This window comes from Daphnia pulicaria, chromosome 1 (genome assembly GCF_021234035.1).
Source record: "Daphnia pulicaria isolate SC F1-1A chromosome 1, SC_F0-13Bv2, whole genome shotgun sequence".
Taxonomy (NCBI): Eukaryota; Metazoa; Arthropoda; class Branchiopoda; order Diplostraca; family Daphniidae; genus Daphnia; species Daphnia pulicaria.
The window spans coordinates 13,064,391-13,092,103 of NC_060913.1; the positions used below are offsets into that span (position 1 = coordinate 13,064,391).

Below are 27,713 nucleotides of genomic sequence, written 5' to 3' on the forward strand. Positions count from 1 at the left end.
GTAAACACGTTATACAAGAGCAAAGTGGTTGGTGGTGGTGGTGAGAATGATGGGGGGGGGGGGGAGGGAGACAAGGGCGGGATGAGGCGATTATTTCAATTTAAAAAAATGGTGATGGAAAAAAAAGACAAGAAAAGAAAAACAATATTTTTTTTTTCACGAAAGACATTTGACAAACTGCGCTGAAGAAAGAAGAAATGAGCGACCTAAAGAAATTGTTTTTTCTTAAGAACAAAAAAATAAAAAGGGGTGTGAATTATATAATGAGAATTGATGAGAAATTGCCAAAAAGGAAGATATGCGAGAACTCATTTACTTTTTTTTTTGGTTTTTCGTGTTAAGTTTTGTTTTTCTCGAATCGAATCCATCGATGATGATAACATGTCGGTTCGATGGCGGACAGACAGACAGAGGTAATAATATTTAATTAATCAATAAAAAAATCGAAACAAGAGACGAACGACTCGCACATTTTCACACACAATTTCATCTTCTTTTCCCCCTGTTTATGATGATGATGACTGTTACATCAATTCCATACATAATCAAAGGGGTGGAGGAACGAGACACAAGAGGAGGGTAGGTGGTAGAGAACAAACACGTGATCCATGCTTTTAGTTTCGTCTTTTCCTTTCTATTCCAGCGTGAGCCAGGAACAAAAAAAATCACCCCTCCCCGAAATCAACAACATCCGGTTCTGTCACATTTGTGGAATTTCAATGAAAATCGAAACAAGAGGAGAAAACTAAAAGAAAATCAATTAATCCTACCCCCGTCCCTCAGCAAACTCGTCTGTGTGTGTGTGTTTCCCCTTTTCATCTATCAAAGAAAATCATTCTTACTCGAAAGCCCAAAATTAGGAAAAATCAAACAAATTTTCAAATAGGGGGGGAATTGAATTGCCACAAAAAAAATTCAGTTAAGCAAACAAACAAAACCTTCGATCGGAGAGACTAACGCACAAAAGCAGCAGCAGTAGTAATAGTAGTAATACATGTGTGTGTAGATCCTATGTGTGTGTGTGTGTATGTGGTGGAGGAGAAAAAAGAAAGTGTTGCAGCGGAATCTGGTAAATGAAATTTGCGTGTCGTCGTCAAAAGAGTGAAGTAGCCAAGACGGGGCCGATATTCGGCTGGAAAAAAAAGAGGGGGGGGGGGGGGGGAGTGTATCGACGACACTCTATAACCGTCATCGAAACACAGTTATTACATCATACACACCAGCGCGCACACACACACACACACGCTCACGATTGCAGAGGCTTGTAGCAAAGAAAAACACACAGACACTTGATATAGTTTACATCATCAAATTGTTTCGTTTCTTTTCTTCTTAGCCTTTCTTCAATTCATCCACTTACAGGTGACGACATCAAAACCTCCTCTTCCCTCTCTCTCTCTCTGTTTCTCCCTTAGAATTTGATCCTCTCGACTGGTTCCTTCTAAAGGCCAGGCTTTTCTGTTATTTTAAAAATCCGGCGAGATGGATATTCCTGGCGAGGAGGTGGCTATAATTGCAGCACATCGATGTTGAGCGGGAGCCAGTGCCGTCAGGATAAGTACAAACAAACACACAACACACACACACAAACAGGGCGATGAGGGATGGAGGGGGTAAATGGAGGAAAAAGAAAATGGGTGATTATTTAGGCGGACGGAATGGCGGTCGGAGATGATGAGATGATTGACACAAGTTTTGCACCTAACCACACAACATCTTGTTTTCCTTTTTTCTTTTTGTCCAGGCCAAAAAAAGACGACGGAGAGTCACACTTACACACGGCCACCACCAGACACGCACATTTCCTCCATCATCATCAGTTTCGTTTCGTTTTTAAATTTTATCCATTTCTTCGTTTATGTGTTGGCTGCTAACAACATGTGAAGAGGAGGGAGAGTGGAGGAGGGTTAAGGGCCGCACACATTTTTCCCTTTTTCTTCTTCATCCTTTCAAGTCTTTTTCTTTTTATCACACGCGAGGCTCCGTGCAACAACAACAACTTGTCATAACAAATTGAAGAGATGCGGAGAAAAAGAGAGAGAGAGAAGAAGGAATACTTTTTGGGAGAATTTGAATGCCCCACACGCGAAACACGAAACACACAAGTTTCTTGATGTTTCTCTTTTTCTCTCTCTCTCTCTCTCTCGTTCAGGAGTTTTCCTTTTGGGAGAAGGGCGGAGCCGAATTTTAAATGGATGATGATGTGGGTGTGAATCGACAGGGGGCCGCCTGAATTTGGTCCCAAATGAAGAAGGAAGCGGAGGAAGAAAGAAAAAAAGCCGATCCGCAGCAACGAAAGAAGAAACACACACACACACACAGATATATGAGGGCCGGACGAAATGCGAGCACTTGAGAAAACAGAAAAATCATCATCATTCTTTCATCTTCCTTCTCCTTTTGCGGCGTTTCCATTATTTTGTTTGACCTCACGAGAACAGAAAATGGTCGCATGCACACACCATCCCGGTCACGGTTTAGGGGCCAAAGCACACGGCGCCGAGTGCAGACTAAAAAATCATTTTCATTCGATGGATGTTGTTGGTGTTGCAAAGAGAGAGAGAGATAAAGAGAATGGTTAAGAGGTGAGGTGCACAGCAAGGTCCGCAGTGAGGCAAATCGGAAGACGTCCTCCTTTTCCTTCTCTTCCATCCCTTCAATTCAAGGATCAAAACACTTTAAGCTTTTTGCGTTAGGTTTATGTACAGCCGAGAGCTTCTCACTGCTTCCTCACGTTACGTGCTGCTGCTGCTGCTGCTTCTACTTCATCTTCTCCCTGTGGGCAATTTTCGCTGTTGGACAGGAGAACGTCGCGAGAGAGAGAGAGAGAGAGAGAATGTGTGTCACATTTCATGAGGGAAAAGTGGTTGTAGTCGTGTGGTGGTCGTGGTAGGGGGGGAAAACATAAGTGTTAAGCACGGAAGAGGGATCGATTTCGTTTCCTCTTTTTGCCCCCATCTACTTGGGTCGAGATGATTTCTTCTTCTTTCGCTTGAAGAAACAGCAACATCTGCAATTCAAAAGGCAAGACAAATGGTCGATTAGCAGATGGAGAGGATCAGATGCAGCAGCAACGAAAAGATGCACAACATCAAACGAAACCAGGTCCCCCACCTCATCCCAAACACACACAAAGGCTCAATTCCAGCCTCCCCATAAAAAGAAGGAACTGAACGAAAAGAAACAAAAGAAGAAAATCCTTCATCCCCACGAGTCTGGTCCCATTTGTTCTCATTTAGCGTCTTCTCTAATTGACGTGTTACACTGGTGGTGGTGGTGGTGCACCCAGTTGCAAAAGATCTTCCATCGCTTTCGTTCTTGTTTGATCCAGGCCAAACCCAGCTCCAACCAGGAGGAAAGGAAGGAATGAAGAAGAAAAAAGAAAAGAGTAGAAAGAAACCTTCTCTCTCTCTCCATCGAAACGAGTCGATTACTTCCAGAGCCCCGGACAACCAGCGCATTGTTATCGTGTGCATCACATCCGACCTGTTTACCATTTCGTTCCATCGTTTATTTTTTCTTTTCTATTCCTCGTCTTTCTCTTGATTCGCTTCTCCCCGTGTTCCTTGCCCAGCAACAAATCAAAAGGTTTGAAGAATATAGGAAAATAAACCCCCCCCCCCACTCAATTGAGTTGAAAGAAAGAAACAAGTAATGTTCCCAGTATTCCATGATCTCTTGTCAGTTGGGTCCATCAAAAAAAGTCAAAAAGTGTTGCATCTAGCAACCGGCACGCAGACGAGCGCAAGTGTCACACCAAGGACAAGTCCTTAGACACGGACCTCGTCTTTTCTCCCGAGGAAGCCCCTTCATCTTGTTGGCATTCAGACGTCACAAGTTTCGTCTTCTTCTTGACGTTCTTTTCTGACGGGATTCGTCAGACAAGAAAGACACTAACAGACAAAGGAAGAAGCCAACAGTGACAACCAACAGCATACATGTATCCTCATCTGCCCCCCCCCCCTCTTTATTCTTCTTCCAGCCCCCCCCCCCCCCTTACAATCTGACAATCTCTTTGGAAAATAAGACCAGAGCCCACAGAGTTTGTTTGCCTCACGGACGCCCCACGAGACTACCACCAACTCCCAACCCAAACCCAATTGAAAAGATCAAGAGATAAAAATACATAAATAGGAAAAAGGATAAAAATAAAAGAAAAAAGGAAACAATATTTGCATCAGTTCATACTTGGTCTCTTCAGCCATTTCGATTTCAGGTTGCGCCGTGATGGGGGTGTGTGAGTGGCCGGCTGGATCATCGCCGCCCAAATCTCCGTTGGTAGATGAGACCACCTGGACGGATCCGTGCCGATCGGCTGGAGTCAACGTCCCTCCTAGTAGGTTTCCTCCAGGTCCACCGGAAGTACCTGCCGAAGCCGCTGACGCCTTCACCCCTTCAGCCCAACCCGTTTTAGCTGCACCAGTCGGCTGCTGAAAAGAAACCAAACAAAATCCAAAGCAAAACAAACAAACAAAAAGAGGAATTAAGAAAAGAACGAGATAAAACAAAATGCTAGTAAGGAAGCACGAAACAGAAGGGGATAATAAATAGTCTAAGGTCGCAATTACGCCAAACCGTAATTCAATTGTGTGTGTCTGCGAGTGCAATGAACAAACAAGCCAAATAAACCTATAACACGATATCTAAACGGAGCAGAGAGGAGAAAGTAGTTGTCGCTGCGATTGCAAAAAATTACACAAGCGAATAATCCAACGAGAAAGGAAAGGGAGGGAACAGGAAGGGATGCGAATCCCAATACAAATCACTGTTGTTCCACGTTTTTGTCGATTCCTTCTTCTTCGTATGTCTTTCAGGTTAATAGGGTTTGAGTATGCACGAAGCTTTTGGGGACAACGACACCTTAGAAATGGCTATCGGTCTGATACACCAAGTAGAGCAAGGTTTAGAGAAAATCACCGGTAGGACTTCTGTTGGTCAAGGGACAGAGGGGATTCAGGACCAGTTTGATCAAGTCAGAATCAAGAAGCTTGGAGATTGTATAACACTAGCCCACTAGCAACCGGGTTGAAAATCGGAATCAAAGGCGAATTTTTTTTTTTGTTCTTCTACTGCCACACTCAAGGAGGAAAAGCTAACCTGAACAACGAGGAAGATATCATCAACATCATCCTCTTCCTCATCTTCTTCGCCATCGAAAATGTCCTGTTTAAGTGCGTTAGGTTAAGGCGCAATAGGGAAAAGATAGAGTCAGAGAGAGAGAGAGAGAAACTATAAGATATTTAAAAACTACAAGACAATCCCATACATAAACAACAAGGCACAGATAGAATACTCGATGAAGTTGTGGTAGTCAAAAAATGTGAAAGTAAGAAAAGTACTACACATGATCCCCCACCCCCTCTGGCTCAATCCTCCCGAAAAAAATGTATTTTAAATACGAAAAAACTAGTGGGAAAACGGAGTTGGAGAAAAGATGGAGTTGTTGGTTGGTAAGAGGCACACGGCAAACATGAGTGTAACTATGTGTGACCGTTAATAAAACAACCCTAAAACTCGAATAGTAAGTCGTATTTTCCGCATGAATCCTCTTGACTAAAACCAACTGCGCTGCTGCTGCCTCGGCTCATGTGGTCGGTCGACCCTGCGCTCTTTCATTCTCTCGCACGGGTGAGCTCCCACAATTAACCGGTTGCCTAGGTTCATTCCTTTGTCATTTGCTCTTAGCCCACTACCTTAGATTAGTAGCAAACACATTTCAAGTACAAGTTAACCAAACAAAAACCATCCCAAAAATAGAGACTCAGCAACGCCTTACCCGGTTTGTGGCTGGATGTCGTTCCCTGTTGGGTGATATAATCACCTCCTGGTTAGTTGACACGGATCCCACCGGAGTTGACTGCAAACACACAAAAAAGAGAAAACAACCCGTAGGAATTAGTATGATGAATAATAATAGTCGACAACACAGAATCGATGATTCTGAACACTGGCGCTGCTACGTGGGCGCAGGTAAGCACGACATTTTTTCCTTTTTTGAAAAGCAAATTGATGTTTTAAAAGCAGTATACGAGAGAAAGTAAGCTACAGGATGATGAGCAGACTAGTGCGAAAGAATGGCACGTCAGCAAACCTTTCCCGTGTGAGTACCATCAGACGGTGGTGCATTACGAAGGGCTCGCAATTGAGTCAGATTGGCTGGCTGTTGGATACCACCCCAGATGAATGGCGAAGCATGACAAGTTTTCATTAATATCATTCATGAATAACAGAACGTGACGTGGCGATTGAAGAGACAACAAGAAAATACGGGAAAATGAACCAGACATCGTGCTTCGAATATAAATTCCCTTTTTCACAATCAGTCGAAAACCAACACGAACACAACAAGCTATCGCATCTTTCCTCCATGTGTAACTTAACTAAACGAGAATACTCTCCACTCACAGCCCAAAACATAAAACCAATGGAATGGTTGTTTCAAGTGATTGATTTATTACCATGGTTTTGCCGGTCCAGTCAAACTCGTTATCGTCGATATAACCCATCCGGTCAAAGAGATCGCGGAACAGTTTACGAAGGTAATTGTAATCTGGTCGCTCGAAGAAGTCTAGCCTCCGGACATACCGTAAGTAGGTAGCAAATTCCTCTGTGAATGTGTGAGAAGAATTGATGAGAAAACGATTTAGATTCTCTTCAGACGGTTTTTTCCGTCTTCCATAATTCAGGACATCGATTGTTAGCCAGAGGGCAAGACAACACTTACCAGGGTAGCCTTCACACAGAGCCTCAATGGGAGTGGCCCTCTTTGTTTCGCCGATTTTCTGATAGCGCTCCTTCAGAGTGTCGGCTTTAAGGCCTTGCCATGGCAAACTACCACGCAAGAAATACATAAACATGTGTCCCAAAGCTTCCAAATCGTCTCGTCTGCTTTGCTCTATAGTTGGCACAAAAAATAACGATTAGACAATCATGCTTTGGTGTCTCGAACGATTAATGCTATTGGCACAACTTGGCCTAGGCAAAAAAGAAACAGGAATGTCGAACCTTTGCCAAGATGAGTGTTGATGCTCATGTACCGAGCTGTGCCCGTCAGACTTTTGTGTTCCCGGTAAGGGATGTGTTTATTGGTGACTGCATCAATATACTCTTTTGCCAGACCAAAATCTGTGTGGAAACGGATTAAGTTGTGGGTTAGTTAAATAACCGGAAAAATGAACTTATTGCGGTTGAGTTTTACCGATGATGTGGATGACTTTGTCCTTTTTATTATGACTCCGGCCGATAAGGAAGTTTTCCGGTTTTACATCACGGTAGATTAGATCGTGCCTGTGCACCATCTCTATTCTATCAATCTGTAATTTTGAAACGAGACCCCAATTTCAGATCAACGAATTACATTGGAATACAAAAAATTTAAGCTGCTTTACCAACTGCAAGGCAATCATAAGGACGTTTTTCAAAGAAAACCTCCGACCACACAAGTCGAAAAGATCTTCCAGACTGGGACCCATGAGCTCCATGACCAGTGCACTGTACTTGCCACAAGGTCCAAAATAGTAGACTTCAGGTAAACCAGCTGAAGAATAAAAGTATTAAATGGGTAAGAAGAAACAGTCCAACCATCTTAATTTTTTGTATTACTTGTGGTACTGCGACGCCCCATCATCCGGTAAAATCGATACTCCAGGTGAAGTTGGGGCGCCTTCGATTTAAGGGGCTCCAATTTGATGGCCACATGTTCATTGTTGTACAAATTCTTGCCTGTTAAAAAAAGAGAATAAATCGAAATAATTTCCCGATGACAAAAAGAACCCAATGCTTTATTGCTCAAGGGAAACTATTTTGGCACTTGGAATCAAATCGATAAAAAATGCTACAAGGAAAGTTTAGGATAAACCCTTTTCTTTTCTATAGCTTCTTCAAATCGTGACGTGTTTGGAATGATAAACTTGGTTGGATATTGTTAAAAAAATTATCATTTAAACTTAACTTAATAACTAAAGAAATGGATGGCGTACCGCAGACCAACTAACCAACCAAAAGGGAAACTGGATGAAGGACGCATACTAACCTAATCTCAATTCGCCAAAGTTACCGCAACCAATCTTTTTGCCAACCCTGAAATTGGGTCCCACCATTAACACTCCCGACGAAGAGGTCGATGCCGTAGAACTGCTACTCTGTCGAGTCCCAGCACCCCCACCTACTGCTGAGCTGGATGACTGCATTGTGCTGGGTCCAGCAAAGGCTGCGAAAGAAATTTTACATGAGACATATTCAAACATGGAATGTGTTGCATAAATATTACTGGTGCTTGTATTGGCAGCTAAAGATGCAGCACTGATTGCTCCAGGTGTATTCCCAAGTCCTCCAGCAGAGAGTGCAGCTGTCGCAGTAAGAGCAGCACTACTACCACCAAGATATTGTTCTGAACCAGCAGGAGTTAGTCCTCTGCCAAGACTAAGGCTGGCAGAGGTAAGAGGTTCCAACCGTAGGTTAATAATGGGCCCTTGGGCCCCTGAAGTTGCCGTGGTGGAGGCCAAACCTCCCCCACTCTTGACTCCTTTGCCACCAGCACCTCCAGAACCCAGTAATTGCGATTGGGATCCAAAATTGTTATCCTCTTCGTTGGTAAAGTCCTGGTCTGGTCGCAATTGCTGCCTTTCTGGGCAATCTGGGTGCCTGTCGCCCCACAGATCTCTCTTGCTCATAGTGAGCCAAACATTTGAGAATTTCAATTGCCTGCAACAATACAAAGATAAATGTCAGTATTATATCACTTGAATCACAACGGTAAAGATGACATTTTAGTAGCACAACGTCAAAAATAGTTTTTGATGACACATAATCAACACTCACTCCTGGGCTTTTGACACAAGAGTTGTGTCTTGTGACACACATTGAAGACTGAAGACCAAAGGAGGGGAATTTTACAAATAATAGGAGATTAAAAGCTATGAAGCCCCACAACTTGTCAGCATTGCAGTTGTACTGAAGGAGCACAACAGAACCTTGGGGGACCATAGCAAAGCCTCAACCCCAAAAGGTGGAGCACATGACAGGACTCCCTAAAAGCACACTAATTAAGTACATAAAAATGAAAAATGCAGACAAACCAAAAGATAATCAACTCAATAACACACAAGAGTTATTATTAGTGGGACAGAATAAGTAAAGCCATCTCACGTCACGGGTTTAATTGGCAGCGATTCCAGAGATTTTTCTATTTTATCACCAAACAACGAAGGGGAATCACTTGTTAAATTCGGCTTTCAAGTCAATGGATCGAAAGATTTACTTTTAGACGCCAAGAGAAAATAGAAACACGTCACACGGCCTTTTGATCAACTCGTATCACAGTCGAATTGGACTAATCTGCTCAACAATAACTGTTCTTGGTCGTTATTTCTTTTCTTGCCTTTTCCCATCAAAGACACTGGGCATACTATAGAAATGTCATGCGGACGAAATCTCACCCACAACGACAAGCCAAAATCAAGTTATAAAAAAAACCCTAGTAGACACCACTCATCTATCCTCTCCCAACATATTGAAACCGGCCCCGTTACCCCCGGGCGAAGGCGAATACCCCACACACACACACACACACATAAAGCAGCAGCCCAGTAGGGAGAAAACCACCGACTATATTTCGAGTTTTTTGATCGGTACGACGACTGTTGGGAACGACGATACTTAAACTTCCTATCAACGAAATCTTGTCAATAAAATAAATAACCTACTCTTAGTCGACGGTCAAGATGAAATCCGTCATAACTCTTATTAGTTGTGCTCTGGTCTGATCTCTCCGCTCTCCGGCAAAAGTAATGTAAATGGCTGACTGCCTAGACGTTGCCAATTCGCCGAATAACGATGGAAGCCAGGTTAGCCAGATAAATAATAATACAAAAAAAAAACCACTGTAGTTTTTTATTTCGTTTTTCTTTTTCAATCTTTTAATTTGAAATCCACACGACTAAGTGTTTTTTTTTTACTGTTGAGATATATGTATGTGTAATTTTAAGAAAGCTCCTAACTAGCGCGCATGCATAAATTGAGAAAGAAATACTTTGTCAATAGAGTCATAGAAATTTGTTTTCCTATAACTCTGAGTACAGCGTGTATTAAACACAATAACATTCATTACTTTTCAAATTATCGTATTTTTGGGTTTGTGTCACTGTTTGTGCATTTAAAACGGTAACCGCGTACGTCGGGAATGGTAAGCGATTGAGTGATGAATCTAACTGTTTTCTAAAATGAGATTTTTGGCTGACTAGAATTATATCAGTCTGAAGAAAGTCTGAGGCTTACTCAAGCCCAAACCTGAATTTATTTGTAGTAAAACAATGCATCATTATTTGAAAAGTTTAATTATTTATTTAAATGTTATTAATACCCTGAGAGTGAAATCCCAGGAGCCTGTGCAGATTGCTGTGCCATCAGGAGAAACTTTCAAACAAGAGACCCTATTCTCATGTCCATACAACATCGTGATCCTTGAACATTTAAGTGTGTCCCACACATTAACTGTGTAATCATTGTAGCCGGCAAATAGAATTCGACCTGATAATTAGACAAAACATCAATTTTAAATGTATTCTTCAAGAGGTAAAATTCATTGGCACTTACCACTAACTGAAAAGTCAACGGCATTGACACCAAATATAATACTTTCCTTGGTGTATACCGCAACTTCTCTATCTGCTCTTAAATCAAACAAGCGACACTAACAATTAAGAAACAGATAGTTAAAATGGTGGTTATTAAATTCAAAAAGTAAAATTAAAATTTCTCGTTACAGTGGCATCATCTGATCCTGTAGCTATAGCTTCTCCACTTGGATAGAATTTGACACTATTAATATCCGCATCATGACCTTCGAATGCTTGCACTTTCTGACCAGTCCTCATGTCCCATATTAATGCAGTTCGATCACAGCCCTTGAGATGGAAAACATTTCAATCTATCATAAAATTCAACAAATTTTGAAGCCAAATTACCCCAGAAACAAATGTATTTCCAGTTTCCGATGGAGCCAAATCAATTGACATTACATCCGCACTGTGCCCATGAAAGCTCTGCAAAAGCTGTCCAGACTCGACGTCCCAAAGAGCGCACGTCGAGTCTCCGCTACCGGTAAGAATCTAAAGTTTAACAAGTGCATCGTTAGTGAACCACTCAGAAGTCCTAGAAGACAAATGTGATACTTGTTGATCTGAATTTGGAAATAAACAACAAGACATGTATGAAGTGTGGGTTCCGACAGTTTTGCGCTTGTTAATTGGATCGTCTTCCATGCTCAATGGATAGACAGTGACTTTGTTGTCCAGACCCCTGTAAATAAAAATCATTGAATAAATGCTCCATTTTTATTGAGAAAGAAGACACTACTATACTACTTACCCACAAGCTACCAGGTTTCCAGATGGTGCAAATGCACATGTCATAACCCTAATATGAGGAAGCATGAAGTTATTATTATTAAGGTGTCTTGCTTTAAATGAAATACCAAGTGGTGGGCATAGTGCAAGCATGTTCCTTATTTGTGGTGAAAGCATCCCAGACGATGATTTTGCCATCCTAGAAATCTGCACTGTTAAAATCAATTCAGGGTTTCATCATGCTTTATTTTACCTGGGAGGAAGACACAATGTGTCTTTTGTCGGAAGACCAGTCTGCACAAAGAACTTTAGCTTGGTGTCCTTTCAGCACTCGTCTAGGTTTTATGGATAGCTGAGCCATCCCTTCAAGACGCTGAGAAACTGTGGATACTGTTTGAAATTAGAAATAGTTAAACATAGCTTATACCGTAATTTTGTGTTTAATTATTCATACAAGCCACGTCGTTAAGTTTTAGTCTCTCTTCGTCCAATCTCCCCTTAAGGGTTTCCATTTCCTTTAGTAAACTGTCATAGTTTTCGCCGCTAACTTCGGTAGCCATTTTCACTCAACACAGTTCCGGTACAGATTTGCTCTTTTCCCGCTTCAAAATTTAACAAGAACTCGTGATTCCTCGTGAAATAGTACCAGAAAAGATTGCTGAAGTATTGATTGATCGAAACTAAACAACAATACAAGAGACAAACATGTAACCCCGCCCATTTGTTATCGCACAGGCGCACACACGTGTGTTAATAATCGACCCCGCCTATTCCAGAGTCAGTATAAATCTATTTTTAATAAAATATTTTAAAATCAAAATTTAATTCATTAAAAAAATTTCGTACATTTTCTTCAATTTAAATTCAATATTGTTATTTTTATCATGATTATTCCATATTTTGAGGGCTACATTTTCCCCCACCCCATTAAGATCAGATATCAGCTGTTCTTCCTGAACCGCCATTATTGCGTCGACTGAAACTTTCGTTGGTTTTCGAGTTTCCCTTTGACCGCACGTTTCCATTCTCCCATCCCAGTATTCCCTTTCTCCCAGTATTCTTCGTTTACATTCACAGTGTCACAAGAGCGTTGAATAGCCATAACTTGTGATTCGAAAAAGTTGCATCTACATATTTCATCATGTCGCGATTCATCTTGTGTATCTGCGTTGCTCTGCTGCAGCTTGTATCGGGTGAGAAAGTGCTATCTGTTTGTGAAAACTAAAATCATTTTGAAACCAGTGATGCATGTAAAACTATCAACTGAAAGAAAAGCCATTTTGAGGTCAAACACACCTTTTAACGCATCGTATTCAAAACGTTTCGTTCAATTGAGAATTCCTCATCCCTATCATAATTAATTCATGGGTTCTCATTTTAATTACATCATTGTTATATGTTGCACGCTGCCGCTCTAATGTGTTATTATAATGATGACGAAATAACTCAGAAGCGTCGCTATCCGATCCGGTTTACGAAGGCGAAACCTGGGTGGAAAAGGATAGCCCGTTGAGAATTGTCTGCAAGATTCCTTTGCATGAACCCTACGTTTTGCAATGGACAAATAACAACGAGCCGCTTGATTTATCACTGGTTACTTAACCTAGCTTTTCTACTTCATTTTATTGTAGTGGTTGGACTTGCGAAGTAGTTTGTTAAAATATTAATCCACCCTATTTCAAAGTCCTCACAGACTTTGTAATCTCTCTTCTATTTTTCATTCTCTGTGTCTGCAATGGGTTTGTGATCGATAGACCGGCGAGATAGGATATACCATTGAGGATGACTTCCTTGAGGCAGAGTCCGCCTTGGTGTCGATCTTGAGTGTCAGTAAGACTCAGCCCATGCACGCCGGTTCTTATCGTTGTAACGAATTATCTTCCCACGGGCATCTAATTCTGGTCCTCAGTGGTATACACATGTGCACAATGCATATATATCAAGTTACGCTGACGTCTATTAGTTAGAGCCTTTATGCCGACAATAGCTATGCTTCAATCCGCTAGACCTTAAGCAATTTATTGCGCTAATTCTTTTGTTTGGGCCATTTTATTATTGTTTTTCATTTTCTTGCATTATGCCGTTGTAAAATGTAACACATTTTAATCTATGGACTTTACCATAGGTGAGGTGGTTGAAACTGGGTTCAAGTATGGACAAGCCGAGCTTATCTTGAATTGCACTCTGCCTGACGATAGTGTATCATGGTATGTTCGTTAGTAATTTTTTTCAAATTTTAATTGTAAAAATGCAATTAATTTTCTTACTGTGCAATTCAGGTTTAAAAATGGCACGAAATTGGAAGACAGGGAATCATCGCATGAAATGAGCAAATTGATAATGACCAAAGTAAATGGCGTTCACGAGTTGAAAATCACCAAACCCAAAATTGGTGATATTGGCAGTTATACTTGCGAGGGCATGGGCAAGGCTACCACAGACTTCCGTGTGGCCAGTAAGTCAAATTAACTATTCTATTCTCGGACGAGGTAGTTTATGTAACAAATGTATTCATTAACAGTGGAGCCAATTGTCGCAGCCATGGCCCAATCGTTCAACATTGTTGAAGGAGAAAACTTCCGCTTACCATGCCTTGTGTACGGTTATCCCACCCCAAGCATCGAATGGCTCCGAGGTTAGAATTTCAAATTTATTCGCTTTGTTTTAGTCTTTGTTTTGTAAATCTTAATTTTTCTAATGACTGTAGAAGCCAACGAGGGTGAATGGGAGACCCTGCCCGCCGACGGTCATTTCATGTTCGAACCCAACAACGAAGAAATCGTCAACGGCACGTTGGTGATCAAAGAAATTAAAATTGAAGATCGCGATAACTACATGTGCCGCGCTTCCAACGATCTCGGCAACCACAACGGCACCACATTGATCCGTGTTATTGGTAGCTAAACATTACTTTTCTATAACTTACGTATCATGCTTCACCTATGAGTTTGTTCTCATAGATAAATATGCCGCACTTTGGCCATTCCTGGGCATCTGCGTTGAGGTGATTGTTCTGTGTGCTGTCATCTTCGTCTGTGAAAAGCGTCGAAACAAGAAACAATTCGATGAGTCAGACAATGAGCAAAACAACACGTAAATCATTTTTTATTAGCTCTTTTTCTGGATTGTACTTAATTAACTCAGATTTTATTAAAACAGGAAGCACGCTAGTAACGCAAAAGACTCTGAAGTTCGCAACCGCAAGTAAATTTAAAAACAGACAGTGGCTTCTGCCTTGCATGTAGAGTTTGTTGAAAAAAAGACAACAACGCCATTTCGTGTGTTTTACCAGTTGTCAGAATTATCCCATAGCAATTTTCATGTTTTTTTTTTTACATTTCTTTTTGTCAGTCAGAAGAAAACGTAATCCCTGTGTAGTTTGTGCAAAGAGGTCTAAAAACTAGATTGCCGATTTTTACTCGGATACCTAAGCTATAATAATTACTAATCTCTTTTTGAAATTTAAAAACAAGTTAACTAGTTTGGCATGACTGTTATTTGGAGGGAAAGATTTAGGAGAAATGAAAAAAAAAATTAATTTCTTTTCAATGGTCTTCTTAAATGAAGTTTTCCTAACTTCACGTTCCTCTTTCCTCATCTTGCCCAATACCTCTTTATTCTCTCCTCTAACAGTTGTGCGATCCTAATTTAAAATGATTCAACTAGTTGGTGTTTTTTCTTAAATACACAACTCTTCTTCGATGTGATTGCATTATTAAACTTTCCGACAGCGATATGTTGCAACTGATTTATGATTGGGTATTAGAATGTTGTCTCGGTCGTGCCATCGCAATTATATTCAGATCCTTTTAACTTTGGAATGTTGGATAAATACTGTATCTGCTCATCTGTTGGTACTGTTGGTTCGTCTGGATGAATTTCATTTGGAAAATCATTATCAATCAAAGGTCCCATTATTCGGAATTCGTGTTTATATGTACGGGTCACAGAGCCATCTACCCGCAGACCATTAACTGCTAGCACCTCGATTACCGAAGATTGACTACAGTTTGTTTCCCCATTGGTTTCGATATTGATAACAAATCTTTTGGGTTTATCTACATATCTTGGAAATTAAAATGTTGAACGTATCAGTAAGTGTTAGGCGAAGCCCTACAGAGAGAGCTTTTCTGCAGTTGGAAAATGTTTCAGGTGATTTATCAGTGGCAGATTTGAAGAAGTATATATTACTGAAGGCAGGACTTGACAGCCAATGTCAGCTGGGTAAATCATCATTTATAAAATGTGAATAGATTTATATTATTCATTATGTAATTAAATTGTATTTCTTTAGAGCTCATCTACTCTTGCAGGCCTCTAAAGGATGAAACTACATTGAATACCTTGGAAAATGTGGACATTAAAATGTTTTATGCTACCGTTGTGAAGCCAGGTAAACACTGCAAGTTATAGAGTTATTGCCTTAGCTCCAAAATTAACTACATTTTTATAATAGTTGAGAAGATTCAAGCCAAAAAATTGAATGCAGTTGAACAGCATCAATTATTTTTGGCATTCAGGGCTGCAGTGACAAATCCCAATTTTCGGCAAACTCTCCAGAATTGTGCTAAACCTGAAAACATTCAGACCCTTGTGGAAACCGTGCCAGGACTGGCTGAAGATGAAATAGCTCTTTCTATGCTTCAAGATTGGGAACTGCTTTTGCACCTTGCTGATCCCAAAATTGTCCAAGTCCTTGTGGAAAAGCATCCAGCCCTTGTTGATGCTGCAAGCCGCATGATGACATCTGTGTCAGAGTCTCTAGTCCCTGGTGGTAATCAAAGGCGAAGGTCAAACAGTGCTGGCTGGCTAGCTAGATCTCTTGGTGCAGATTTAGAGGACGATATTATGGACGAAGATCAGCCACAGCAACCCAGTACCAGTCAACAGGCTAATCGATCGGCTCAAGCAGCTATCAATAGCCCTGGACTCACACCAGCTCAACTAGCGGCTGCTTTAAACTTTGCAATTGCCCAAAACAGCATTCGCCGTACGTTTAAATATTTTATTACATTTTGTCCGGATGCTAGCTATAAACATTTCTTTTACTAAGTACAGAACCCTCGCCTTCAACCAGTACATCATCGCAACAACCTCAGCAACCATCTCTTTCACCAGGAGCACCTCAACAACAATCGCCTCGACCTGAGCAATCAAATTCCCGCGACATAAGCAGAAGCAGTTCCAACAATGGCTTGACTCCTGAAATGTTCACTTCAGCTCTTTTGCAAGCCATGACTCAGATGGGAGGAAGACCCAACAACAGTAATAATACTGCATCAAGTGTGGCTAGTAGTGACACAAGTAATACCGTTACTGAATCTCGTCGTGGCAACGATGATGCCCGTCTGCGGGAGCAGTTTGATCGTTTCCTGCCTCAGATGCGTGAGTACGGAATCACTGACGACAGCCTCAGTTTGAGAGCTTTGCAAGCTACCAATGGTGACGTCGAAGCAGCGCTGAATCTTATTTATGCCGGACTCGTTGACGATTAAATAAGACACTTTTTTTGATACAATATTATTTCAAGAGAAATTTGGAAAGTGACTGTATAATCCGGTATTTTCAATACAGTTTTTTTCTTTTTGTGGAATACGTGCCAGTGTTCTGTATTTGACGAATAAAATAAAATACAAATACAGCTGTATTTTTACGTATCTACGTACACTAAAGTAAGTCGCAAATACAAATAAAAATACAGCTGTATTTGTATTTTATTTGTATTTTACTTGTATTTTATTTTATTTTATTGGTCAAATACAGAACACTGATACGCGCTTGTAAACTTTTGCTTTTTTACTATCTAAATAAATTCTAATAGTTGTCCGCTCCTCTACGCTAGATGGCAGCCTGGTAGTAAATATTGGTCAGTTGGTTTTCTTCACAACGTCTTGATTTGAAATTGAAACCAATTATTCGTTTGGATCTCGAATTAACTTTATAATAATGGGAAAAAAATATTATTGTGACTGTATTATTATACTTATATATTTATATATATGTACATATTATTATATTTTTTATATTTTTTTTAGATTGCGATGCTTCGTTTCCTGACAGTAAAGAAGGTCGGAAAAAACATAACCTTGGTCTCGTTCATCAGAGAATGAAAGAAGCACATTTCAAACAGTTTACAGGTAACATGACATTGAATGAAAGGGAAGAGAACCCAAACTCATTACTCTCAAATTGAATTTAAAAAGATTCTAGAACAAAGCTCGCTCAAGAGCTGCAGAAAACACCTTGCAGAAGATATTTGCAAGGATTCCCATGTAAGTTTGGAGATGATTGCAGGTTCTCCCATTTATTACCACATGAAATAGATCATCTGAGATATGCAGGTGACACCAGCCCATTGATTGTTTAGTGTATAAGTGAACAACCACTCAATGTAGCGTATATTATATCTATAGCTGAAATGGAGGAGACGGCCTGCATTAAGTTTCCGAGTCAGTTGCTGAAAAAGGATCAGCCACCAATAGAGGATTTTGTGAAGAAGGTTGAACAGTTGGTGAGGGAGAAAGAAATGGCATCTGATAAATCAAGTTTATGGTCACCATTTGAAAATGTAAGTCCCGATGTTTCATGATTATTTTGCATGATGATTTTGTAGATATTTCCCTCCCCGATTATAATCCCACGAAACGTTTTGAGGAAAGAGAGGAATCGAAGTTGGGGGGAAAAAAATGTGTCGTGTAACAACATTCTCAGTTTTTAACTGATTTTGCGTTGCATCCCTTTTCATCTCCTGCCGAGCATTCAGCTCTCATGTACTGGTAAAATACGTTCACGATTACGTTCTAGTGCAACTAGCTGTTCCTCTTTATCTTTGGGGGGAAATCAAGTCATGCGTCGAAATGTTATTATGATGCCCGAGGGGTCATAATTCCATTAAGCCACGCTATATGTAATTATGACATCAACTCAATCACGATGGAGAGTGTATGTCTTACTACTACGTCTATTTAGTTAGAAGTCGTTTGTGCTGCTCTCCGTTGCTAAGTGCAGCCGTGATGAAAGGGGGGACCGTCTTTTTTCTTCATCTTTGAAAATGTCAATTTCAAAAGTGAATTTCTCCTCGTAACGGAATAGTAGACATTTGCAGCAGCAGTGATATTGTTCATTTCTGTATACGGAACACACAACAACGTCGTCGTCGTCGCGCTAATTTGGTCAACGTTCGCGTTGTTGTATTCCCTCGCCTGCCCACTTTGTCGTTCGGTTGCCATAGTCTCTCTGACTCCGCATTCGCTTCTTCCCGTTGGCTTTTGATTCCAGCGCTAATGGAAATAAGGGGGGGACTGCTGCCATCTTTGCTGCTTCCTCCTCCTATTCTCATTGTGCTGTTGCTTTGTAGCGTAAAGAGCTGAGCTAGACTACACTTGGGTAACACAGAGAGTTTGATTACAAAGGTGGGTCGGCCCTGCCCGGAATAATGGACGGACCCGAGCATCAGCAGTAGCAGCAGCAGCAAATATAGTTCTTCCCATATGTACGCCTTCCTTTTATCTAAGCTACCTATTGGGTAGGCGGTGGATGGGTGGGAAGTTGTGCATTACGCAAGAAAAGCAATATGGAAATGATGGTATAGTATAACGCGTTAGATGATGATGAAAGGAGCCGGTTGTTCGCCGTAGCAAAAGTCTCTTTTACCATTTGATCCCCAGTCAAATAGACACGGCAAATAGATATTACGTTTTCCTCCAGCAGCAGTCAGCTTCTTTCAAGAGGGGGGATCTATTGAGGACGGAGCTAGATATTGACTGGGCGAGGTCAAACAAACAAACAAACACAAATGTTGTATTGGAAGGCAAATAACTTGTACGACTCGAGCTATTTGGTGATTGTCCTGACGGAACAACAACCTGCCGCCGTCGAGGGACGTCGACCTACTTTTTATAATATCTCCTGTTCATGCCATGGGCGCAAACACTCGTCCACTCTGATACAACGACTGAGCAAATTCTTCGCCCCAAAAGTGGATGATGATTCGAGACATTTTTTCGAAAAATATCGGTCACGTGATCCACTTGTGGTTTAAAAAGCGACTCCTATATCGCCCAGGTCTCAACTTCCTACTGTATTTACCGAGAACTCGAATTGATAAATCGGCTTGTCTTACATAATGGACGATGTTTTCTATGTATTCACGACTGGGATTTTATAGGAAACCAACAGGAAACTATAGAGTCACCCCGAGTGGACAAGTCCGACGTCGAGAACTCTTGGCTGTATTATTCATTTGTTAATTCGGGTGAAATGCATTCAACTATCAAACGGTTGATGGCCTGGAAATAAACTCGACTTTTTAATCGAAACTAGAAACTAGAAAGAAAAAAGTGTCCAATCAAGTGAGAGCGTCGTAGCAATCAAATTCCGGGTTGAACGTTCTTTCTCGTCGTTGGTTGGCGTCCGTCCGCTCGTCGGGAATACAATATAAAACCGATCGATGAACGAGATGGTGGAAGAAGAGGGTCGGTTGATTTTATTCGCCCCACTCAGCAGTCAAAGCGGACGACGCCACTGGTAGAGATGTGTGTACTGTAGCTTTTTTCCCGTTTTTCCTGCTGCTGAAGAAGCAAATCTGTTTGTGGATTGATCGAATGAAGAGAATTGAATTCGTCCTCCTCCTGTTGGTGCTGCTGCAGCAGCAACAACTGGGCGTCCTTTATGTAGCCAAAGCTACTTAACCGGTTTATCCCATCAGCTGGCGCTGGCCTTGCTCCGCGTTCGCAGGGGTTTATATACTATTTCGCTAGCTCGATCATAACCCTATTATTTCCTCTTACATATTATTAGAAATGTTGTACAGAACTAGGGGGGATGGAGGACGACAGTTTATTTTTATCTCTTCTTCTTTATTCCCCACCCCTCACTTTTGAATTATATGATATTCTTTTTTTAAGAAATCTGCCTCTAGGAGATATTATATATGGTCTCGGATGATTAGGATGCGCCAGTCTATGTATATTTTTCTTCTTCTTCTTTTTGGAGGATTTTGTATTCATCCGTTTTCAATTATCTTTATGTGCTCAGCAGTGTGCGGCGCGTTGGTGCTGCTCACGTATACGAGACGTGTCGTCCCTATACTCTGCTTCCGCAACTTCAATTATATTCCCGGGGTCCAATCCCCTTGCTCGTTTATGTACAGCCAAAACCTATAACAACCAGCAACCCAATTTTCCCCTCAGTTCATCCCCAAATCTCTCTCTCTCCGACTAGTATAGAGACACACCCACCTCATAATAGCCTGCAGCCTCCTGTGCGCGCGTATTATATAGTGGCCCGTCTTATCCTCTTGAAGGCACCCGAGAAATCGTCACGAGTCGGAACCTCCGAAACAGATTTCCGTCGATGTTGGGAAAAGGGAAAATGGTCGCGGGTTGTCGTGGATGTTGCATCAGCGCAGCAAGTGTCCGTCTCTTGTTGTGTCTGTCCATCATCCGGTCGATCCGCATCAAACCCGCCAGCCATCAACTCTCTCCCCCCTGCTCGGTTCACGTAGATAACCCGGGCACCACCTTCTCCTTCTTCTTCTCCCCCAAAGGGCGAAATGGCCGTACACAACAACAACAACAACAATAATGAGGTGAAATTTGGGCGGAATTGAGGGATCATAAAGAGCAGTTGGCTTGTGTATTCACGGAGCAGGAGACTCGCCGGGTTGTGAGTCAACATTTGCGAATGATAGAAACGGTCCGATAATGGAAAATGGGTGGCCGTTTCTAGACAAGTCAATTAAATCAAGGTTAATATTGGCCTTGATAAACGCGGCACATTTGAAATGAGTTGGATGATATAGCCGGGCCTGGGGGTTGGAGGCTGCTGTTGCTGACGTCCTTCCTCATTTTGAAGCGTCGCGCGTTGGAGAGAGAATCGCAAGGAGCGAGAGCGAGAGAGAGAGAGAGTTGATAATGGAACCCTCGCTTTATACATAATAGGGAAAAACGCTCCCGGTTGCGCCTTGTACGTTCTAGGAGCAGCAGCAGCAGCCCCGTTGGCTTTTGTGAATACCCACCCCCCGTCGAGATCAAACAACTTATTGCCGGGACTGCTTCTGCTCCTGCCGTGTAATTATAAGCTAATAGTCGGGAGAGCATCTAATACAATAGAGTCAAGTGCACAGCACACATACGCATAGATAGTTGATGCAGCTAGCAGCTCTCAATATCTGTGCGGCTCCGGTGCGATAGATAAAGTGGCGCGGTTTGATAATGAAACGGGAGCGGCACAGATGGGTCAGACAAGTCCCTCACATCATCTTAATAGGTCGAAGAGTACGATGAAAACCATGGCCGCCGACGTCTCGGGTGGCCACCACCACCAACTTGCTGGGCTGGGCTGGGCTGCCGCTTTTGCAGACACTTTTCCCCTTTCCTCACGTCGAGATCAGCAGGATCAATACAACAAAAATTGAGCTTGTTTCGTCTCCTTTCCCTTGGCAGGATCTTTTTTTTTATTATTATTTAAAAAAAACTCAAACAAAGAATCAAACTGTAGAGAAAGAAACACGCCCGACCGGCTGTGAGTGTGTCTACATCTAAAAATCTTGAGCCAATATTGGCTTTTTCTTGAATCGAATTTACCTACTTTGTATTTTATGTGTATCGACAGAGAGGATATATGTAGCCGGAACGACTGTGAGTTTTCCTCCGTCTCCTGGATACATGCACTTGCCTTTATAGCCTTTCTATATTTCCCAGCAGGATCAACAGCCAAATGTCAATATGCTGCTCCCATATGTAACTCTAAATGTGCTGTACGCAAAGATCATTTTTCTTTCTATTCGCTATACTAAACTAGATATCTGCTTTGATTGATTTTTATTCCCCCCAGTTTGATGCATTTCATTTTGGAATTTAAAAAAAAAAAAAAAAAAACAGGAGGGAGCTGTGCAAATAGAAGCGCCGGGCGAGCCCATTTTCAAATCATAATTTGGAAAACCGGTTGTTTTGATTGATGCGACGAACGATCACCGAGAGGAACAGGAGAGGAACGTGTTAAGGGGCTGGAAAGGGTTGGGTCATATTGTTGTGACAGCCAGCGCAGCCAACTCATAATGCAAACATACGCAGCAGCTAGACGGTGCGAGAGATGAACGGAAGTTGTTAGTAGTAGTAGATGATGACGCGATCAAGTCGTCGGCTGTTGATGACTGATGAGTTTGATGGAGAGGCCAGTCTCAGTTTACCGTTGCGTCTATTGTGCGGTCGACTCGATTGTTTGTTGGCACCGTAGATTTTCTAACGATTGTCATCCGGTTATGATGATTGAATTTTATTCACTTTCCCGTAGAATAAGCGATAGCAATTGGGGGGGGGGGGAAGATAGTGCGTGACAATCAACTAGTCGGAGCAATACTAACCTGGGAATATAATAAGACGCCTTATGGGCCATACTAGATACAGCCGGCCGTGTATTAATGACGCAAACGTCTCGACTCCAATAAAAACACCCGTCTAGAGATCCGTGGATCCTTAATTGATAAGAGCCCATCTTCTAATATTATCGCAACAACATCGTCGCAGTACAACAATAACAACACGAATTGGCCTTGTTATTCCACTACTGCGCAACAATTTCTCCCGAGATCCTCATTTGTAGATATAAAAAGATTAACGGCGATCCTTTTTGAAACGAAAAAACTTGTCCCCCCCCCCCCTTCGCCGAAATAATTATAAGCCTGTTTGAATGAAAATTGGGAGGGGAATAATATCTAATGGAAGTCGACACATCCAGGTCATCATCATCATTAACGTGTACAGAGCTATACCAACATATTCTGTTGTCATTGGGGGAGAGAGAGTTGTTGCCTGACGTCTGCTAGTGTGTAAAGGGAGGATACAGTAGACTAGAGAGTCTCGATTGCCTATCGCGGATGAGAGTTGAGGTGCATGTCATAAAACGAGGTGGCGGGATCACATAAACAAACGTTATCCACACCCATCCGGATGCTGTTGTGCATTGCCCAGGTCGAGCGTTGGGGGGGGGGGGGGGGGAGCTCAATTGATATGCGTGTGATACTTTCTCTCTCTCCCACTGCACAACTCGGTTGATGATGGTTAACTAAGCCACGGATGATCACAGCAGCCCAATCCAGCAGGAATCCATCCATTCTTCTTCTTCATTCTGTCCAGCTGTGTCCCCAACCGAAAATAAAAAGGGAGAACCATGTCAACGTTTCGTACTGTTGACTTCCGGGCGGACCAGCGAATCCCACACCCATGCCCATTTCTTATTTCCATTTTTTTTTTGAATTTTTTCCTCATTTTTTCCTGGACTGGCCATTGATTCAACTCATCCATCCACGTCTTTTATTTCACACATAGTCCACGCAACAAACGTGTATCCCTCTACTGTACTATACTGTATTATTATTCAATTGATGTGCCAATAGTATTGTAGACGATATTCCGGACAATCTGAGCGAATAGCTGGATGACAATAATATGCCTAAGACGTGTGTGTGTGTGTGTAATTCGTCCCCACGGCGCACGGCAATATCACCCGGACTGTTTGAAAATCACTTTGGGGTTTTATTCATTTTCCGTTTGCAGCAAGAGTCTCTGCTGGTCATGTTACGGCACTTTGTGTGTTCGATTCCGCGTCCGCCCGTGTACTACTATATTTATGGCTATTTAATCGGATTGTCCGGTGACAGCCTGATCGACCAGCCAGTCGTGTGTATATAGGACAGATTGAACCGTGCGGAGTATATTATTATTATTCCCACCCGCAGCTGAGGGGGGGAAACGGTTTCCACGATATATTTCACTATCCAATGTTGCATTGATACGTAGTACAGGAGGATCTGGTCTGCTACGTTTTAACACGTAAGAGGTTAACTAACCCCCTTTTTTTTTTTGAGGGTATCTCTTTTTTTCATTTCGGTCGCATGTGGGGAACGCGTGCGTGACCCATTTCATTACGTTACATTCCGGCACAACTCACCGGTGACACTACACGAACCCAAAAAATAAAGAGGAGCATCTGAGGAGTGAGACAAACGGCACACACAGGAGGTGGTGGAACCCCGAAAATCTCGTACACGTTTTCCCCCTCCCGCCTTTTATCGTCTCGATGATATCGATCCAACTCGCCTGAGAACCTGTAACATCTTTTCTCATGTAAACCACGTCGACTATACTGTACTTTGCTCTTGCCTGGCTCTATTTTATAGGTGCACGTCATCAACGAGGAGAAGATGGAAGAATTGAAATCTACGCCATGATGATCTGTGAAGTTGGAATATTGGCAATGACTTAATAGGACCCAGGTTAGTGGTGGTTATATTAAAAATAATCAGTCAACATAATCTCTAATCAGTTGGGCTAGGATTGGAGGTGGACCGGCTATTCTGGAAGGATCGCATTCGATTCTAACCGCGTCCGAGTTCATTCTGCGCGTATAGCGAAAAGGCATGTCAGGAGCCGAGTCTGTCATTTGAGCGCTACTACTACTACTACTACCACGCAGCGGCGGAGTGAACATGAGGAGCTACTAGGAGCCTGTAGCGCCTGGAGTCGTTGCCGCGGTCTATCCTATTACTCTCCACGCTAGTTCCTTGGCGTATTGATCGACGAACCACCATCATCTCAGGAGCTTGAGCAGCCTCCCGTTTTTCTTCCCTCCCGGTCGTGTGCCACACGCACACACAACAAAGACAAGAGACGCTCGGGCGCCGGCTCCTGGCTGCTCCTGGCTGCTGCTCTGGAGATGCACCTTAGACTTTTATTTTATTTCATTTTTTAAAGAAAAATAAACAAACTGTAATAGAGTTTTCGGTTGGTTGTTTGCACCACGTCTCTTTGATATTGTCTTGTTATTAGCATCCGCATTGTGCTGGCCCAGCAGCTGGAGCGCGGTGTGGGGGGGGGGGGGGGACGAATGATATCAAAAGAAATTCACGCTCTTAATGAACCGTGTGCGTCATCCGACATAATGAAGCCGCCAGACCCTGGGCCTGTCTTCACCTGTGCAGCACAGTCGAATAATAGTTAAAGAAAAACAGAAAAAAAGTTCCTTTTCCATAACCGAAATGATGGCGGGCCATACACGGAACATTCCTCCTTCTGCTGCTGTTGACGCAATACTCTCGCCACCGTCTTATTAAGTCATTCAATCGGCAAATCGATTACAAGGTGCGCATTACATTTAAAAAAAAATAAAAGTCGTTTCCCGCCGTTGATCGAATACAAATCACGTCCACGTCCAATCAAATATTTCGACCCTCCTTTTATAGATCACCGGCTGGGTGCCGTGTAATTCATCAACGTCTCTCCTCTTCTGTATATAATATGCGGCGAATAAGAGTAATTGTTATTCGGTGGGTGCAACAGCCCAGCAGCAGCTGGACACGCTCGAAAACTCTGTGATGTCTGACGAATGATTTTTTCGCATCGCAGAATGGGGGCAGCGTTCGAATAATGCCCGTCAGATCGCGTAATATGAAAAGGCCCGGCTTTTTTCATCATCACGCAGCGCCGTGAACCAATCGCCCATCTTATACGCCTGGACACGTCGTGGGCAAATCAAATGATTCTTTTCCAAAACACCTTGACCAGGGGTTTGATTATGTCGAGAGCCGCGCCAAACATCAGCTTAATTACAAATCGTGATTGGCCATCGCTTTTGTGATGGACGTGAGCCGCTTATTGGAGAGATGAACTGGGTCAAACAAACTGCGATCCGATTGCCGGGGGGTTTCATTAAAAAATAAAAAGAAATCGAGGGGAGGAAAAGAAAACTGTCGAGAGGGAAATGAAAACAAAAGGAAATCAAAATGTTTTTTAAAATAAAATCAAAAGTAAAAAGTAAAAAAAAAAAAAGTTGGTGGGTGGGAGGAAACAAAAGAGACACAAGAGGAGATTGAGGAAAAAGGAGGGGTGGCATATCCAGGAGCAACAGGAACAACACGGAGGGGAGGGGGGAAAACGAAAGAGGATGTATAGAAGAGGAAGTGGATGATGGGCATCAACAAGCGAGCGGGCACAGGGCGTGAGTTGCGCAAACGCCGACCGTCCTCTCTACCACCCCAACTGTCATCAAAAACCCACCCACCCGCCCCACCACCCCTGACGTGTATATATTCTGCCTCTGCCTTCCCCTTTCTTTGTGGAACTGTGAAACGACACGAGTCCATCCAGGAGGCAGCAGCAGGGGCCCCTGTGGACCCGCAAAAGGTTCAAATTGAACGTTTCCAGTGGAGGGAGAGCGCAGTCGAACAGCGGCAGCGGCAGTTTCCGGGTCCTTCTTCTTCTTCCTCCCGCTCCCCCCACGTCATTGCAGGTGGATCGACATTTGGCGAGTCTTAATCGACAGCAGTCACGTTTTCATTCCTCATCACGAAATCGACAAGTTTCCGGTGTCCTGGAACTAACACGCAAACTCACGCCACTCTCTTCTCACGCTCTTCACGGAAATCATCGACAACCACCACCAGGTAGTAACAGCAACTTTGGGGCCGCTTTTTCACAGTTTCCAGCAGCTTGTGGAGCCGGGCGATTTTAAAAATCTTAATTCAAAATTCAATTTTAAAAAGCCACTCTAGTGATGACAAACGCGGGAAAGTGGCGATTCGAAACAACCTATATTTAGACTAGATCGCATTTTTAATAGATTACAAGCCCTGGATAAATTATTAACAGCCAGTAGAAAAAAGATGAAAAAACCAAATCTATACCCCCCCCCCCCCCAGCTCGTGATGTCTATTAATTATTGAAGATTCAATCCCATGTTTTACTTTATATCTATACGCGTCCTGCTCAAGCATTCAGACTTGAACTGGATTATGTAGAGCATCACAGATCGACCCATCTAGATTTCCAGTTTCGACTTGAGAAATGTTATTATCCACTTTTTCGTGTGCGTTTTCAAATTGTGCCGTGCTTGTCCGGGTTTCGCGACGCTCGAACGCCGTTTACTTTCACAGTCCGTTCGTTGTCGACGAAACCTGCATATCGCACGGTCACTCTCTACATTCCCCCCCCCCTCTCTCTATAATGATGTTCTTCTATGTTGTTGTTATTTACTAGTAGTACATAGCAAATAGGTTCGGTAGAAAAATAATAATCAAAAGCTGTTTTCATGGTATTAGGTGGTCCCCCCCTTGGCTTGCAGCAGCAGCTAATGCAATATTGATATGTCTAATATATTGAACGTAGATTTCCTTGCAGTAGGTTTTGTGTTGTTTGGCTGGACACAGACGTCGAGAAACTATATCGATTGCAGTCTAAAAATACGAGATATAACTTGTGTAATCTCATACCAACAACAACAGGAGCAACAACGAAAACAGCGTCCTCTCTCCTATATATAGAGGACGGGCGAACGTGCGTGATGGACGTGGTTCGGGTGTCGTCCAGCAGA

The 27,713-nt window shown here is 42.4% G+C and overlaps 4 protein-coding genes and 1 long non-coding RNA gene across 14 annotated transcripts in view; 2 read left to right on the forward strand and 3 right to left on the reverse strand.

Moving 5' to 3' along the window:
- LOC124337859 overlaps positions 1–27,713 on the reverse strand; it is a 639,313-nt gene that overhangs the window by 537,346 nt on the left and 74,254 nt on the right. The gene's annotated exons all lie outside the window — the stretch shown is intronic.
- Positions 343–9,811, reverse strand: LOC124333700 (casein kinase I-like). 3 transcript variants are annotated; one of them, XM_046788987.1, is made up of 14 exons: positions 9,705–9,811; positions 8,270–8,703; positions 8,033–8,209; positions 7,603–7,722; positions 7,389–7,537; positions 7,199–7,313; positions 7,006–7,125; positions 6,725–6,895; positions 6,459–6,607; positions 6,092–6,160; positions 5,777–5,857; positions 5,098–5,163; positions 4,189–4,427; positions 343–3,010 (listed from the first exon to the last, which is right to left on the reverse strand). In XM_046788987.1, exons 2-14 carry the CDS (start codon positions 8,670–8,672, stop codon positions 2,959–2,961), a joined length of 1,911 nt encoding a protein of 636 aa, XP_046644943.1. In that variant the 5' UTR covers positions 8,673–8,703; positions 9,705–9,811; the 3' UTR covers positions 343–2,958. The 3 variants fall into 3 exon arrangements, with proteins under 3 accessions (XP_046644943.1, XP_046644944.1, XP_046644945.1); XM_046788988.1 differs by lacking the exon at positions 6,092–6,160; XM_046788989.1 differs by lacking the exons at positions 5,098–5,163; positions 6,092–6,160 and having other exon boundaries at positions 4,189–4,430.
- Positions 10,057–12,086, reverse strand: LOC124336086 (guanine nucleotide-binding protein subunit beta-5-like). The gene is made up of 10 exons (XM_046789724.1): positions 11,800–12,086; positions 11,599–11,735; positions 11,474–11,544; positions 11,368–11,415; positions 11,172–11,298; positions 10,965–11,108; positions 10,764–10,904; positions 10,594–10,690; positions 10,361–10,527; positions 10,057–10,287 (listed from the first exon to the last, which is right to left on the reverse strand). The coding sequence occupies exons 1-10, from the start codon at positions 11,903–11,905 to the stop codon at positions 10,276–10,278; spliced, it is 1,050 nt and encodes a 349-aa protein (XP_046645680.1). The 5' UTR covers positions 11,906–12,086; the 3' UTR covers positions 10,057–10,275.
- On the forward strand, positions 12,285–16,940 carry LOC124337526. Its single transcript, XM_046791553.1, has 11 exons — positions 12,285–12,538; positions 13,471–13,552; positions 13,625–13,800; positions 13,867–13,980; positions 14,053–14,241; positions 14,306–14,438; positions 14,505–14,549; positions 15,445–15,569; positions 15,640–15,738; positions 15,802–16,335; positions 16,404–16,940. Exons 1-11 carry the CDS (start codon positions 12,487–12,489, stop codon positions 16,838–16,840), a joined length of 1,986 nt encoding a protein of 661 aa, XP_046647509.1. The 5' UTR covers positions 12,285–12,486; the 3' UTR covers positions 16,841–16,940.
- On the forward strand, positions 17,201–25,122 carry LOC124337118 (zinc finger matrin-type protein 5-like). Of its 8 annotated transcripts, none has more exons than XM_046791202.1 (7): positions 17,264–17,316; positions 17,381–17,482; positions 17,549–17,686; positions 17,759–17,913; positions 24,526–24,555; positions 24,592–24,621; positions 24,672–25,122. In XM_046791202.1, the coding sequence occupies exons 1-6, from the start codon at positions 17,292–17,294 to the stop codon at positions 24,604–24,606; spliced, it is 465 nt and encodes a 154-aa protein (XP_046647158.1). In that variant the 5' UTR covers positions 17,264–17,291; the 3' UTR covers positions 24,607–24,621; positions 24,672–25,122. The 8 variants fall into 8 exon arrangements, with proteins under 8 accessions (XP_046647134.1, XP_046647158.1, XP_046647165.1 ...); XM_046791209.1 differs by having other exon boundaries at positions 24,681–25,122; XM_046791178.1 differs by having other exon boundaries at positions 17,201–17,316; positions 24,526–24,621.

What these genes read in the sequence shown, in the direction of transcription:
- LOC124337526 (XM_046791553.1), top strand. Translation starts at nt 12,487, where the DNA reads ATGTCGCGATTCATCTTGTGTATCTGCGTTGCTCTGCTGCAGCTTGTA. An exon ending in GACAATGAGCAAAACAACAC is followed by an intron (nt 14,439 to 14,504) that starts GTAAATCATTTT and finishes TTATTAAAACAG; the next exon opens with GAAGCACGCTAGTAACGCAA. An exon ending in TCTGAAGTTCGCAACCGCAA is followed by an intron (nt 14,550 to 15,444) that starts GTAAATTTAAAA and finishes CGTATCAGTAAG; the next exon opens with TGTTAGGCGAAGCCCTACAG.
- LOC124337118 (XM_046791178.1), top strand. Translation starts at nt 17,292, where the DNA reads ATGGGAAAAAAATATTATTGTGACT. An exon ending in ACATTTCAAACAGTTTACAG is followed by an intron (nt 17,483 to 17,548) that starts GTAACATGACAT and finishes GAATTTAAAAAG; the next exon opens with ATTCTAGAACAAAGCTCGCT. An exon ending in TATGGTCACCATTTGAAAAT is followed by an intron (nt 17,914 to 24,525) that starts GTAAGTCCCGAT and finishes TCTATTTTATAG; the next exon opens with GTGCACGTCATCAACGAGGA.
- LOC124336086 (XM_046789724.1), bottom strand. Translation starts at nt 11,905, where the DNA reads ATGGCTACCGAAGTTAGCGGCGAAAACTATGACAGTTTACTAAAGGAA. An exon ending in TGCACTATGCCCACCACTTG is followed by an intron (nt 11,416 to 11,473) that starts GTATTTCATTTA and finishes TCCTCATATTAG; the next exon opens with GGTTATGACATGTGCATTTG. An exon ending in CAGGATCAGATGATGCCACT is followed by an intron (nt 10,691 to 10,763) that starts GTAACGAGAAAT and finishes CTTAATTGTTAG; the next exon opens with TGTCGCTTGTTTGATTTAAG.
- LOC124333700 (XM_046788987.1), bottom strand. Translation starts at nt 8,672, where the DNA reads ATGAGCAAGAGAGATCTGTGGGGCGACAGGCACCCAGATTGCCCAGAA. An exon ending in GGGGCGTCGCAGTACCACAA is followed by an intron (nt 7,538 to 7,602) that starts GTAATACAAAAA and finishes TTTATTCTTCAG; the next exon opens with CTGGTTTACCTGAAGTCTAC. An exon ending in TTATGATTGCCTTGCAGTTG is followed by an intron (nt 7,314 to 7,388) that starts GTAAAGCAGCTT and finishes TCAAAATTACAG; the next exon opens with ATTGATAGAATAGAGATGGT.